The sequence below is a fragment of the Rattus rattus genome, chromosome 10 (assembly GCF_011064425.1).
Source record: "Rattus rattus isolate New Zealand chromosome 10, Rrattus_CSIRO_v1, whole genome shotgun sequence".
NCBI lineage: Eukaryota > Metazoa > Chordata > Mammalia > Rodentia > Muridae > Rattus > Rattus rattus.
Genome location: NC_046163.1, coordinates 50,017,287 through 50,033,354, shown reverse-complemented (window position 1 = coordinate 50,033,354; position 16,068 = coordinate 50,017,287). Strand labels below are relative to the sequence as shown.

The 16,068-nt window shown below is 41.2% G+C and overlaps 1 protein-coding gene and 1 non-coding gene across 2 annotated transcripts in view; both read left to right on the top strand.

Annotated features, from left to right (window-relative positions):
* Atf6 (activating transcription factor 6) overlaps nt 1-16,068 on the top strand; it is a 154,435-nt gene that overhangs the window by 26,861 nt on the left and 111,506 nt on the right. The window contains 1 exon segment of the mRNA XM_032914594.1: nt 4,261-4,481. Coding sequence (XP_032770485.1) covers nt 4,261-4,481 — 221 coding nt within the window.
* On the top strand, nt 6,361-6,466 carry LOC116911894. The gene has a single exon (XR_004389403.1). It is a non-coding gene; the product is annotated as a U6 spliceosomal RNA (small nuclear RNA).

Sequence of the window (16,068 nt, the reverse complement as noted above, 5' to 3'; positions counted from 1 at the left end):
TTGATGATATACAAATTACTAGAATTAGGGGATACTTAGAGAGTAACATTTAGTAACAAGGGACGCCAGAGTGAAGCCAAGTGGTCTAGCTGGCCAAATCTTGGTAATTATAATATTTCTTCTAAAAAGTGATGAAGTGTAGTCGGTTTTATTCTCAGAATTTTACCTTTTAATTTGAGGTTTAAATTTGTATAGTTACATAACAATTATGAGAACTAATGAGTTAATAATACATGAAAGCTTCTTATTAAGCAGAACAAGTGTTAATAATGCCACACTGTTATTGTGTGCCGTTCTTCTCAGTGCTTAAATACATTATCTTACTTAATAGTTATGCGTCTCTTGGGATAGGTATAAATATTTTCATTTTATAGATGAGAAAAACTGATGCAAAGAGATATTTGAACACATTGACACAAGTGTGCTATTTTAGAGAAAGTAGCTATTCCAGAAATGTTGGATATATAGTTTGAAATTTTTGAAGAACATTAAAAAGAAAAATCTGACCATCAAAATTAGTGGTCATACATAGAAGTATTTAGTATTGAATCCAGCTGTCTTCCATTGAGGGGATTTGCATATAAAGTTACAGAGGAATTTTGAGCATGTTCTGGTTTATGTGTTTCCACACCAGGAGCAGTAGTCACTATGTTCAGCCTGCTAACTACTGAAGGCCCAAACAGTCCTGTGCATATAATCTGTGGTGTGGTCAGCGCTTAGCAAGTAACTGTGAGAATCTTCTCTCTTTGAACACATTGTAATCAAGTTCTGTAGATCCTGCCATTCTCTCTTGAACTTGAACATGCCTAAAATATTTAAAAGGTCCTTGACTTAAATAAAGTGAAGACGGTGGGGAACTGTAGGGTGCAAAAGCTTGAAATACAGTGTGGAATAAAGGAGGGAGCAGTGGCCTGGTGGGTAAAGGCTGCCTTGGTAAGCCTCTGTTTCCCCAAGATGCAGTTCTGTTGGCTGGGAAGTAGGGATGGTGAGACCGAGGACAGCAAAGTTCAGATTGTTATTCTTTCTCTTTTCTTTTTTCTTTTCTTCTCCCTCCTTCCCTCCCTCCCTCCCTTCTATCCTTCCTTCCTTTTTTCTAGTAATGGGAATTGAACTTAAGGCCTTGGTCATACTTGGCAAGTGCTCTATCACCAGAGTGTACATGGGCACCCTTCTTGTAACTTTTGATTTTGAGACAGAGTCTCATTATGTTGCTTAGACTAGGCTTTGTGACCCTAGCTGGCCTTGAACTTGTGATCTGTTTTCCCTAGCCTTCTTAGTAACTAGGATTATAGGCCGGTACCATCAGGCCCAGTTTTGGATTATTTTTTGAAGCTAATTTAAAGGCATAGTACAGCTGTTCACGAGTGTTAGTCACCAGTACTGTAACTCTAGCAGGCCTGATTGTTTAAAAAGTAATTCTTTGTGTTTATCATAGCCTTCCTTCCTTGGAATAGACCTAGAGTTTTGAACAATGCTTAGAGAGGGAGGGAGATTTTTGTTTTGTTTTTAAATCATAATTTTAAACATAGATTGCGTGGAACACTGTTTCTCAGAATGTTGTTCTGTTCTCTAGGTATTGGTTTATGTCAGCGTTTCTGTAGACCATGGACCCTGGACTGATGTGGTCGATGATGGGGTTAGAACAGAACAGAGAGCCTAGGCCTTTTGGCACCTTGCAAGCCCTCCTCTCAGATCTCTGTTGTGAACTGTTACTGCAGATCAAATTGTCACTTTTACTTATCTTTGTACAGTTATTTTAAAAAAGAACTGTGGCTATATTTTTGGTTAATAAACTACAAATTTATTTTATTTTTTTGATTGTCTTGGTTTTGAGGTGCTGTCTTAATACATAACCCAAGGCTAGCCTTGAACTTAAAAATCCTATCTTAGTCTCTCCAGTGCTTGGATTTATAGCCATATACTATTTTCTGTCCAATACAAATTCATTTGAAACCATAGCTAAATTCTTAATAGCCTTTTCTCATTATGTATTTTCTCAGTCCATAGAAACTGACAACACAACCATGATTACCTTGCATGGCTGAGCTGTTGTTGTTTTTTTTTCTGTTAAAAGAAGAGTACTTTGGGGGATGGTGGTGTACCTGTAATCCCAACACTTGAGAAGCTGAAGTTAGAAGATTGTGAGTTGAGGCTAGCCTGGGGTCCATAGCAGATTCCAGGCCAGCTTTGAGCTACATAGTGAGATCTGTCTCAACACCCCCTCCCCACACTGCCACCCAGGGGTTAGTGGTAGAAGGTCTGCCTAGCATGTGCAGGACCCTGGGTTCAGGCTCCAGTGCCCTGAGAAGTAAGGATACTCAGAGTTAGGAATCCCTGGCTTCAATTTTACATTACAGTGAGCATGTCTTTTTAATGCCAGCTTAACTTAATGTCTCATTCAGTGTTGTTAAAAACCCAATATTCATATATTAAATATATATATTAAATATATGAATATTTAACCTATTTCTCCATTTTATATGAATTTATTTTATAACAGAAGGTCAGTTTAGGGGAAAACAAGAGGATTAAACATGTTTGGCAATGTTGTGTTCCAGTTAATTATATCTATTTCAAATTTAAGAAATTAATTTTATATTTTCTTACAAACTTACTACTTATAAGTACTAATAAATAAATTGGGAAACATTGGTAACATTTGAGTTCTATTTCTGGTCTACTTTTTGAGGTTACCAAAACAAAGAATTTTATTTTATGAATGTGATCTTTTTTTAGCCAAGACAGATGTTCTTAACAAACAGGTGTTCTGAAAGTATTATTTTGATTTTCAGTGTTTCCTGATCCTTTGAAATATGAAACTGAACTTCACAAGTCATCTTAAACTGTCTAAATGCAAAATGCCCGATTTTCCTTGAAGAAAAATAAATTTTTATTCAAGTTTATTTCTGGTTATAATAGTACCTTTATTTAGCTAGATAAAACCAAACTACTACAGATATTAGGCAAAGCTTTTAATTCCTTATAAAATTGACAAAGGAAAGGAGACAAGCAGGTACAGTTTTAATAGGCTAGTGTTATGAGCTGTGCTTTTCTGAGGTAGTGACGTGAGTTCTTGGATAAGCACAAGTTTTAAGATAATGGCAACTGCGAAGACTAGGAAACAATGGGGAGATCATTGGTTAGGCGGGGATCAGAAAGGCACTTACTGTGCCTCTCAACTAAACGTTTATCTCATATTGTCTTATAATTTTTGGCATTTGTAGTCACTTGACTCTTTCCTATTTGTATATGTATATATTTGTAAATCTTAATTTAAAGGATTTGTTTAAAATAAGGAAAATTCATATAGTACTAATAAAATCCAGAGGCTAGTAACTGAAGAATGGAGATAAGACAACAGCCTGGTTATGTCTTGTTATTGAAAAAGATAAAGGGGTTGGGGATTTAGCTCAGTGGTAGAGCGCCTGCTCAGCAAGCGCAAGGCCTGGGTTCGGGTCCCCAGCCCGAAAAAAAAAAAAAAAAAAAAAAAAAGCCTGCTTCTGCTAGGAAAAAGATAAAAATGAACGGCCTGGTTTGTTCATGCCTCTAGCAAGTATTTTTGCCTGACCTCCCCCACCCCTTCAGTACTGAGGATTAAACTCAGGGCCCTGTGCATCCTAGGCGAGCCTCTGCACCGGGCTGCATCCCTAGTCCACTTTTTATGTACTTTGTGAGATGAGAGTCAGGCCTGGTTGTAAAAAGTGTTTAAAGTGTGTGTGTGTGTGTGTGTGTTCCCATGCACACACACTTTCTCGAGGAGGCTGGCAGATGGTACCCACAACCCTGGAGTTGGAGTTATATGCAGTATCTGAGCGGCTCAGTGTAGGCACTGGAAATCAAATTCAGTCTCTTGAAGACCACCAAGCACTTTTAATCACTGAGCCATCTCTCCTGCCATTTGTTTGGTTTTGTTGTTGTTGGTTTTTTATTTTATTTTATTTTTTAAATTTTTTATTCTTTTCAATTGGGTCTTGCTGTGTTCAGTGCTCAGGTTTCTGGGCTTGAGTGGTTCCTCTGCCTCAGTCTCTCTGCTACTTGGACTTGTACCACCATAGTTGCCTGGAAAATAGATTGTTAATGATAGCCCAAAGAGGATGAGCTTAATTGGTCCTATTAAAAATGCAACATCAGAGTCCCCCTGGATGTTGTCTCTGGTGTCTTATCTATTGGTGTGAAGCTCTCTGTCAAACAGAGCTGCATGTTTGGCTGCTCCGTTACAGAGCTACGGACTCACGGATCCCTTCTCTCTTTCTAACCCAGGTCAGACTGTTTTGCTCTCTCAGCCTACTGTGGTTCAACTTCAGACCCCTGGAGTTCTGCCCTCTGCTCAGCCAGTACTTGCTGTCACTGGAGGAGCCACACAGCTACCTAACCATGTGGTGAATGTGGTGCCAGCCCCGGTGGTGAACAGCCCGGTGAACGGAAAACTGTGTGTGACTAAACCTGTTCTACAAAGCAGCACCAGAAGCACAGGTTCAGATGTACGTACGTACTTTTAAAATCCCGATTCTAAAAAGGAACAAACAAACTCTTCTTGCTTTTGCTGTTTGCTGTTTTGAAGTTTGTTTTATTGAATGTTTTATTTATTGCACATTTGGTGTTTGGTGGAGAAGGTTTTAATGGAGCATGGAGTAGGCACATCTTTGTATTCTTACTTGTTATTAGGACACTTCATCCTGGTCTTCAAGTCCCAACCGAGCCATTCACTGATCTTTCATAGGTTCTTTCATAATTCCTGACTGCAATTGTTTTTAGCAATTTCCTAGATGAGAGTCTGTAGACTTCTTTTTAGGCAGGATTTATACTTATCTCTCTCTTGTTCTTTTACATTTATTTATTTTCATTTTGTGTGTGTGTGTGTGTGTGTGTGTGTGTGTGTGTGTGTGTGTGTGTGTGTGTGTATGTACATGTGAAACTCAGAGAACAACTTGGCGAAGCGAGTTTCCTCCTTCTACCTTGTGGTTCCCAGGAATTAACCTCAGGTCTCTAGGCTTGGTGGGAAGTGCCTTTACCTGCTGAGCCACACTGCCCTTCCTGTTCAGTATTCTGAGGCACTTCTTGACTCCTATGAATTCTCCTTGTGGTTATTTGGACCGTCTTTATAAACTTTAAAAGTTTCTTATAAGCAACACTTTGCTAAGATTTGTCACTTGTTAAAGCCAGCTAAAGCACTTGCTGGCCAAGTCTTGTTATCTTTTAATGTTGCAAAAATATCTCTTCAGTGAAGTCAGAGGAATTGAGCACCAAAGTCTTATATTTTTGTCTTGTCTTGTTTTTTTGAGAGGGTCTTACAGTGTAGCCCTGGCTGTCCTCGAGCTCACAGAGATCTGTGAGTCTCTGCCTCCCTCCTGGGTGCTTTATGATTTGTCTACTAGCTTTTATTTAAGCATCATAGCAGTGACGGGCCATGAACTTGCAAATGTGCTTTTCCCCTCCATAAATATCACTGTAATCTCAGCTGACAATATTGTGAAAACTTGTAGCAAAGCATATCTAGTGAGTAGATTATCCTTGTTTAGAACAAGAGTCCCCTGGTTTGTACTGATATGGAGAACAGTGCATATCAACATATGGAGAAGGAAAAGTAGTTTTGTATGGAGAGAGAGAGAATGGCTCTTTTTTGTGGCATCTCCTTGGCGGTTGGCTGTGTCAAGGTGAAGTTGAATATTTCCTTCCTAGCTTCTGGCTGTCAGAACTCATTGAAATGGATGAGGAAAACAAGTTTGTGCTTTCTGTGAGAAGAACGTGGGCACAGAAGTAGCTGCAGATAGTCTGGATAAAGAGTGGAAGGGCTCTGTGGTCCAAATCAGTGGTGAGAAGGACAAGGTTTTACCGTGAAGCAAGGTGTCTTGGCACAGCCAGAGCACATGGTGAGAAAGGAGTGTTCTCATTATAGACCAAGGAGAAGTAGAGAAGTGTGAGTCTGTTCGTAGATGCACTGTGGATGTCAGTCTGAGTGTTCTCACCTTGATCACTGTGAAAAAAGGGGAGAAGGCTGTTCTGGGTGGACCCAACTGTGCTGTGGTGTTTGGGGCCCAGGAGAGTTAGCAGGATCTGCAGGCTTTTAAATCTCTCTAAAGAAGGTGATGTCTGCCAGTAAGCTCTCAGAAAGGTAAGAGCCCCTGGAGGGGAGCACTCAGGACTCAGCGTCTCGTTACTCCACCTGCCCTGCAACAGACACTGATGTGCTGCCCTGAAAAGGCAACACCCTAGGAAAGATGGAGGTGCAGAAAATATGGAAGTTTTGGCCAAAAGAATGCAGGACACCCAAGAAAAGCACAGGGTCAGAGATGCAGCTCTTGCTGAGAAATTCTACTACATCTGAGTCCAACGATAATTAGTCTTTAAGAGTAACAAATGGTGCTTGCTTCAGCAGCACAGGTGCTGACTTGGAACGGCACTGGGAACATTAGCATGGCCCCTGTGCAATGATGACACGCAGATCCATAAAGCGATCTACAGAGCGAGTTCCAGGACAGTCAGGGCTGCACAGAAGAGAAACCCTGTCTCGAAATACTAAAAGAGCCTGCTCTTCACAGAACCAGAAGGTTTTAAAGTGGTGGAGACTTTTCCCTTTTTTTTTTTAAAGACATGGATATATTTTATTATCATGGAGACTAACAAGAACAGGGAGATGCAACCCCCAGTGCATATCTGAATATTCCCCAAACTGCCTAGGGCTTCCCACCTTGGGGAATGAGATCAAGTTTATCCCAGGCCAGTCTTGCTCCATGGCAGGGGACAGACCTCTTTCTAATGCCAGAGCTTTTCAGTTTCCTCCCTTTTGGGGGGCCCCTTAGCAGATTCAGAGGAACCATTTTGTCGAGAACTGAAGGGGTGTGAGACTGGGGCTGGCAGGGACAAGGGCTCAGGGATCCGACCCCTTATTTGCAGGGTAAAAGTGGGGTTTTAACTTCCTGACTGGCTTTCTGGAGTCCCTGAAGTGGGTAAGGAAGCGGATTGGGTGGCTGCTGTGTACAGGGGGCTTGGGTTTCATAAGAAAGGGAAGGCATCGAAGAGGGCACACAGGATTTAACCTAAGACCAAGATCAGGAAGCAGAGCTTTCTCCTCCAGTAGGGTTCCCTGTCCCAGCCTCCAGCTGTGGGCCTTGCTTCCCTAGGGTCAATGGGGACTTTTTCACCAATTCAAAGATCCCTTCGAAAATCTGAGTATTTTTGAAATTAGGAGCTTGGGATTTTCTTGTGTAATATTTCCAAATGAAACTAACACTAGAAAACATTTGACATTACCTTAGAACTTTAAGTAGAGCGATAGTATGATGTAGTTGTTAAATATTAACATAGTTTCATATTTTTTTTTTTTTTTGCTTCTTTTTTTTCGGAGCTGGGGACCAAACCCAGGGCCTTGTGCTTCCTAGGCAAGCGCTCTACCACTGAGCTAAATCCCCAACCCCAGTTTCATATTTTTTTAAACCATTTTAACATCTCAAGTGTTTAGAATTCTAGAGGAACAAAATATGTGAAAGGTTTCTAAACACTGAGGGCTGGAGGTGTGGTCTGTAGCAGTGCTCGCTTCCCATGCACAGGCCCGAGGTTCAGCCTTTAGTACCCACTGGACGGGCCAGCCTCATCCCCAAGAAACCGTGCCATAGAAGACTGCTTGAGGGTATAGTGATTGAGTGCACTAAAGGGGAAGTCTGCAGGTGATGTAGGAGCTGTCTTTTAGGAAAGGTATGGTGTCATGTGGGCAACAGAATTCTTCTGAGTTACTCCAGTGGGTTATCTGGAACAGGTGCAGGTAAGTGATAGAAAGATCTTTTCCAATCCTAAGCTTTTATAAACAGACATTGTGTTTAGAGACTGGAGGCCATTTTTTTTCTTTTTAGACTGTGATGAATGGGCAGCTGAACGTTGAGAATTATGGATTCACTGACCCATTTGTAATCTCCAAACAAACTCAGCTAATTATATGTTGGTCTGCTAGCCAGACATCTTTCATTGGTTGTTTGATGTGAAAGAACATATGTTCTGCTTTTGCAGTCTTTAGAGAACTCTGGGAAGTTTTGAGTAACTTGGGAAACACCTTAGGATGTTTGAGATGGGAATGTATTTGTACTGATGAGTGTTATCGTTTATTGTTAGCAGGATTGGCTCCGAGTCGTAAATTAGAACTGACAGAATTATAAAAGAGATAATAGGTGATTTTCTAGTTAAGCAGCATTGAGGTTTCTGAGCTGTTTGAGTTTACAGCACAGTAGGTATCTTAGTGACTGTTCTATTGCTGTGAAGAGACACCACGACAAGGCAGCGCCTATAAGAGAAAGCATTCAAGTGGGGGCTTGCTTACAGTTTCAGAGCTTTAGTCCAGTCTCTTCATGGCAAGGAACATGGTGGCCTGTTGGCGTGTGCTGAAGAAGAAGCTGAGAGCTACATCCTAAGAGAGAGAGAGATGGGTCTAGAATGGGCTTTTGAGACCCTGAGCCCACCAGCAGTGACACATGTCCTCTAATGAGGCCGCACCACTTAATCCTTCTCAGAGACGACTACGCATTCAAATACAGAAGCCTGTGAGGGGCGGGGGAGCTGTTATTCAAACTACCACACAGGAACTGAGCCAAGACTTTTCAGTGTGAGCTTTTCATATTTATTTGAGGTAGAGAAGCATTACTCTGTCCTATCAGCTGACTAATCTTCACAAGGAACCCAAAGTAGAACCTGTTTTTAGAAGGAGCTGTAGAGCAGACTGATGCACGGGGACAGCCTCTGTGGCAGGAACATGCATATATATACATATACATATGTCTCCTTAAATGTGAATTGGTGTAGATACAGTCTTAATTCAAAATGTACCCCTCAATTTTTCATATCCTGTCATTTTTGTGCTTTTAAACCTTATGGTGGAAAAGTTGTAATTCGGAAAAGTATAATATCAACCTTTTGTGCCTTTGTAATGCTGACATGGCTACTCCTTCCCTACCTGTTTTGAATTCTTTTGTTGGCAAGCTTCATCCTCCAGGGCCTGCTTCTGCCATAAGTAACGTTTCTAGCATACCATACTCTGCAGACTGTGTTAAGTGCCACATTTTCTGTTATGAAACAGTTTGCCTGCTTCAGATTATAATTTCAGGCTTCCTGCCTTTACTGGTAAATCGGTTATGTTTAACTCTTGGAAACCTTACCACGTTTTCATGAAGTACAATTTGGTTTTAGCTCTGATCCTGATGGAAAAGAATAGACATTTTATTTCAGTGTAGACGTTCTCTACGTAGTCTGTTAATAAATGAAATTATGGAATTATACAGTTGGCCTGGGAGAGAGTAGGCCTGTCTTTCTTTCTTTTTCAAGAGCTGTTGAATGTTGCCAGGTGTGGAGTTGGGAGCCTGCGCGTTCTGTTTAAATCTCTACACTGTTCGCATCTCTTCTCATCTTCTTTCAACAGTTCATGAGCCCTAACCGCCCTGGTTAAGGAGTTTAGAATTATGTTATTTGAGTTATTGGGATAAAGGACCAAGAGAAATGTGGTGAAATTATATTCTGTATATTTTATAGTGGACCAACAGAGCTGGGAGTTTTACTGAAATTCATAGGCTGGAACAATGGAAAGGAAAAAAATCATGAATTAGTACAGAGCTAGAAAGAACCTAAGAGGCGACGGTAATTGACACTGTGTTGCTAGGAGACCCCAGCCATTTCTCTTTGCCTACCCATTTACTCTATGGAACATCTATTAAACCTTTTCCACTTTGCACACTTCCCAATCTTTAATGATTGGAGACCTTGACACATAAATATGAGCATGCACATGCATGCATGTGTGTGTGTGCATGTACACACACACACACACACACACACACACACACACACACACACACACGGACCATTCCAAGAGGACCTCTTTTGGAACTCCTATGTCAGGCCCACAGAGTCATCAGGGAAAGAAGAGTTCTAAGATAGGGGAGGGTTCTTTCCCACATGCCTGCAGGCATTAGAGATACTGAAAAGGGCATTATCCGATTCCAAATTGGATGTTGCATTTTTTTCTTTTTAAAATTTTAAAAGAACTATTTATTTATTTTACGTATATGAGTACATTGTAGCTGTCTTCAGATTCACTGGGAGAGGGCATTGGATCCCATTAGAGATGGTTGTGAACCACCATATGGTTGCTGGGAATTGAACTCAGGACCTCTGGAAGAGCAGCCAGTGCTCTTAGTGCTGAGCTATCTCTCCAGCCTAGATTATGATTTGTTTTTTCTAGAAATGGTATTAAGAAGTTAGAGATTTCAGGTGTTGGGTTGAAGTGCTGTGGATGTGACCCCATATGGATGCTCTTGAATGTGCCATTCCTTTCATCCAGCGGACAAATAGGAACTTGGAAAATCTTCCATTCTTACAGTGAGTTGGAAGCAACCCTTCTCCTTCACCAGAGGGACTCTGTACCTTTTCTTTCAAAGTTGCATGCTGGGAACAGAATGCCAAGAAATGACTTTGATTAATCCCTACCATAGGTGGTTATAATTTTGCATTCTTAACTTGTCCAGTAAGGTATAAAACTCACGAGAGACCCCCTCACAGGATCTCTCTCTCGAAGGATATGATTCTACAGTCTATTTGCAATGTAACTGGCACTCTACTTGTGCTCTTTTTCAGAAAGCAAAACAAAAGAAAACTCTAAACACTAAACACCCGGGGTCCTTTTTTAGGACTAAATGTGAATTGGCTCTCCTTTTATCCTATGGCTGTCTTAAATCCATCAAGAGAGAGAATGAGTAGACAATTTTTAGTAACTGAATGATTTTTTAAAAAAGCATTTTGTTAAAGCTCTTGTTAAGAGCATCAAGACCATGATATTTCTTTGGGCTACAGAGTCAAGGAATCTGTCAGAACAATTTCAGTAGGAAAGATTTGGTGCTCTTAGAAGCTATCCAGATTTTAGGAGGAAAAAGTCACTTTTATGCTGACTAGCTTTTGGCTTTGCTACTACCAATGACTACAAATAAAAGAAAAATATGTTAAATATGCAGTTTCTTTTAAATGGAGTTTGGGGATGTCTAAAAATTTATCTTGAATAAAGATTTTATAAATTAAAATTAGTGGTTGCAGTGGCTCTGGGAAGGGAAGCCAACAGTTCCCCTCCCCCTCTTCATCTACTGAACTGTGATGGACTCATGTTGTGTCAACATCGGTGGCATTTTTGAGACAGGGTTTCTCTGTATGTCTCTTGTGGGCCCAGAACTTGCTATATAGACTGATTTGTCCTTGAATTCACACATCTGCCTGCTTCTTTTTCCCTAGTGTAAAGGTGTGCACCACTATGCCTGGCCAAGTTTAGGTGTTCATTGTGTCTTTCAGTTTGCTATCTTGATAAAGCTCTAGTAAGTAATTATTTGAAAGCATGTTGACTTATGTCCTCTCTTCTCTGCTAGTCTGTCCTACAGTCTCACCTTGGGGCTCACTCCAGGGAGAAAGTGCTCTGCTGATCAGTTCCCCTGCTGAGAAGCAGTCCCCTCCACTAGTTTTCTGTCCGTCTGTCCTGAGATGGTTCTTTATTAGAAGAAGAAAAAGTTCTTGCAACTTCTTTTCTTAATATATATTGGAGATTGTTCCACATCAGGACTTAAAGCTGAAGATGGAGATGGCTCAGTGATTAAGAGCTCCGGCTGCTCTTCGAGAAGACTTGGTTTGACTCATTACCAACATGGTGGCTCATAGCTTGCTGCCTGTAACTTGAGTTCCAGGGGGTGGAATGCCCTTTTCTGGCCTCCGTGGGCACTGCATGTATATGGCACATGGATAATCATAAAAACAAAATAGCCTCGCACATGAAATAGAAATAAGTAAATCTTAGAAGAAGAGAAGGAGGAGGAGGAGGAGGAGGAGGAGGAAGAGGAGGAGGAGGAGGTGGTAGTGGTAGAAGTAGTAGTAGACTTTAAGAAAAGCTAAATGGGAGGCTGAAGAGCACAGCTCTTCTAGAGGTCCTGAGTTCAATTCCTAGCAACTGCATAGTGGCTCACAACCATCTATAATGGGGTCAGATGCCCTCTTTTGGTGTGTCTGAAGAGAACGGCAGTGTACTCATACACATAAAATAAATTTAATAAAAAAGAAGAAAAGCTAAATGGGATTCTAGTTCATAGAGATTCCATAATTCGTATTTTGTGGTCTTTTTGTTTGTGAACATTTTCATTTTGAATACCTTTGTGCATACTTCATTTTGTTCCTATACAAGTGTACCTGAGGAATTCCTAAAATTGGAATTGTAGGTTCAGAAGATAGGCGATGTCTCAGCTCTAATAGACTTTACTGTTATGAAGAATAATGCGGTGAGGGGGCACCTAGTGGGCCCATGACAAGGTGTCCCCTGAGAAATCATGCTACACAGCAGACCTGGTACAAGGTGGTTTACTTGGGGGAAAGGGAGGGAGGACTGGAGAAGGGGTAGAGGCAGATGAGTAGGCTTGTAGACAGCTAGCAGTGTCACAAGGTTGGAGAAGGGCAGAGGAGGGGGCAGAGAAAGACAGAAAGGGGGAGGAGGGAGAAAGGGAGGGAGAGGGAGAGGGAGATCATGAGAAGAAAAGGTGAGGTAACAGGAATCAGAGACAACCTACTATAATGGCGTTTGTTCTACTAGGTTCCTCTCAAGGACCTAGCAACTGCTTATGTCATCACCTGCTACCATTAGGTGCTTTAGATAGGCTGTCTATGAAAGGATTGCCCACTACTCCAGCTCTCTCTCTGGTCCCACATGCTCCTGCCTGATCTCTGTCTCTGTCTGTCTCTCTTTCTCTCTTTTTTTGAGACAAGGTCTCATGTAGCCCAGGCTGTCTGAGAATATTGAACTGAGAACAGGGTCCCCAATGGAGAAGTTAGAGAAAGGACTGAAGTAACTGAAGGGGCTTGCAACCCCAGAAGAAGAACAACAATATCAACCAACCAGACCCTCTAGAGCTCCCAGGGACTAAACCACCATCCCAAGAATACATAGGGATGGACCTATGGCTCCAGCCGCATATGTAGCAGAGTATGGCCTTCTTAGGCATCAATGGGAGGAGAAGTCCTTGGTCCTGGTAAGGGAATGTTAGGGTGGGAAGGTAGGAGAGAATAGGTGGGTGGGAGATGGAACAAGGGGGAGGAAGGATGGGATAGGGTATTTCTGGAGGGGAAACTGGGAAAGGAGATAACACTTAAAATGTAAATTAAAAAATATCCAATGAAAGAAAAAAAAGAAAAGGTCAAATTGCAAAGTGATTACCATAAAAAGGAAGGAGAAATACTTTATCTAAGTCACTAAATATAAACAAACAAACAAACAAACAAACAAACAGTAAAAAGAGAACTTACTCTATAGCCAAGGTTGGCTCTGAATTCTTGAATCTGTCTCTACCTCCTGAGTGCCAGGATTTCCTCAGATAATTCTTTGTAGTTCCTTGTTGATGTGTCTATTAGTTTGAGGAATGATTTTATATTTTTAAACAACTCCATTGAGATAATTCATATACCATAGTTTTTTTTTTTCCTTCTGTATTGAACCCAGAGCTTTACACATGCTAGGGAAGTACTCTACCTTTGAGCTAATCTCTTGGTTGTTTTGTTTTGTTTTGAGGTGTACAGTTTAGTGGTTTCATATGTTTACTGAGTTATAAGAACAATGTTATCTAATTAAAAAAAAAGTACAGGGCTGGAGAGATGGCTCAGTGGTTAAGAGCACTGACTGTTCTTCCAAAGGTCCCAGCAACCACATGGTGGCTCACAACCATCTGTAATGATGTCCTCTTCTGAAGACAGCTACAGTGTATTTATATAATAAATAAATAAATAAATAAATAAATAAATAAATAAATAAATAAATAAATATTTAAAAAAAAAAAAGTACAGTCTGGGCCAGTGAGTTCACTCAGTGGGTAAAGCACTTGCACAAGCCTGGTGACCTGAGTCCTGAGAATGGTCCCTGGAACCCCTGAAGGTAGGAGGAGAAGCCACTCCACACGGTGTCCTCGGATCGCATGCTGTTCTCGCTCTGAACTGAGCTCACCCGATTGTTGGGATGTATGTGCAGACACAAAAGAACTGCACATGCTTTCGTACTGTCTTAGTTTCTAGTGTTTGTAGCTCATTTCCAGCAGCAGCTTAGATTCAAGGCTCTAAACATCATTTTGTTTGTAAAAGGGGTTTTTTAATAAAGTGTTTATCAGTTGGTAAAGCTTTTAAAATTAAAAAGAAAACATGGGCAATTTTGAAACTTTGCCTTTTAAACTGACTCAAGCCTCAAAAGGAACTTAGCCATTTGTGAAAGTTTTCCTTCTCCATAAGTCTCTCTTCTGTGCAAACAAATGTTTGTTTTATAAGGAAAACAGCACACTTTATAGTGCAGTGGCACTAAGGGACAAATCCTTTGCAGCTGTGGATGTTTTCCTTTGGTTCTTTTATTCTTTTTCCAAGGCATGGTGCTGGGTGGGAGAGATCTCTGAAAGCAGGATGATCTGAAGCAGGAGTGGGCCAGCCGTTGGCCCATTTCGGTCTGTTAAGCCCTCTGAAGTGCCTAGATGGGAGTGTGTCAGAGAACTAGTGGGCCAGCCTTTGATTTCATTCCGGTACATGGGGCTAGCAGTGGTGAGCTAGCTTCCAGATATAGGCAGGTCCATACATTTCCATTTCTAGACCACACATAATTAGAGTAGGCAAACGGCACACCCTCCATGCTGTGGTTCCAGCTCTGTGTGGTCTGTGAAAGCCTAGTGGGGCTACTGAGTAGGATCCAAGACGTTTGAGGTCAGCTGACCTCGATTTATGCCTTGACTTGTCTATTCCCTCAGTAGATTCAAATGAGGCTTATTTTATTTATTAATTGTTATTGTTTTGTTTTGTGTTTGAGAGAGTCTCACTGTGTAGCTCTGACTGGCTTGGAACCTACTCTGTAGATGAGGCTGGCCCTGAACTCACCACAGTTCTCTGGCTTCTGCCTCCCAAGTGCTGGAATTACAGATGTATGCCATGATGCCTGGCTTTAATCTTGAAAACTATAGTAATTTCAACAAATAGAGATTATATTATGCTGCCATTCTTACTGCCTGGGGAATGATTCTAATACATTGTATTTGCAAAAGTCAGTATACCCAACAGGGTTTAACCCTCCTCAAGAACACTGGACAACGTGTATGTATGCTTAGTCAAAAAAAAAAAATCATCTTTTTGGTCTAGGAAGTGTAATTTAATATTATATATTCAGGTAGCTAAAGACAGCTTGCTTTGATATAGTGGCAGCCCTGTCCTTTTGACTCCTAAGTATTTCATTTATTTATACAGTTTTTACCCTGCTTTTATTGGTGATGCTGAATATTTTCAGACCTATTACAATGGATCTTTTTCTATGAGAAAAGGAGACTATTTGGCCACAGGTGGTTTTCATTTTTTTTTCCCTTTTTGGTCTGAGGCATGTGGGTTGTCAGCCTTTGAAATCTTAATGCTGTGTATAATGTGCAGGTGATTTTTTTTTTTGTTTATAGAAATGCCTAATCCTTGTTTGAGATTTATTAAATGGTGTACCATCTGTAAGCCTCCTTAAACCCCATAGATTAATTAGCCTCTAAAGTTGCCTTTTATCTAACTTTTAGTATAAATTCTTCCATCTGGAAGCCTTCCCTTTTATGTGTCTGCTCGGTGTTCCATGTGCTTCAGCACTCTAGTGTTAAGTGTTAGTTGTGAGCCCCGACTTTCCCAGGAACAGTGATACTCACTGACTACAACCAACCATCAGCAGAACAAAGTAGCATTGTCCTGAGAATGTTTGGATACCACCCACAACAGGCTGAGCCCCATAGATCCCCACAGATGGGGTTGGGGATTTAGCTCAGTGGTAGGGCGCTTGCCTAGCACGCGCAAGGCTCTGGGTTCGGTCCTCAGCTCAAAAAAAAAAAAAAAAAAAAAAAAAAGAGTTACAGCTTTCCAAGGGGAAGCCAAAGCAAGGTGGCAGGTAGTGAGTTGCAGATGGCAGCTAGGGGCCAAGATCAGGGCCACCGAGCAGGAAGTGGCTGCTGTCAGGCTGTTGCAGCCGGCTTATTGGGCCAGGTCAAAGTCCAGGAACAAAAGCTTTGGGAGAGAAAACTTTTC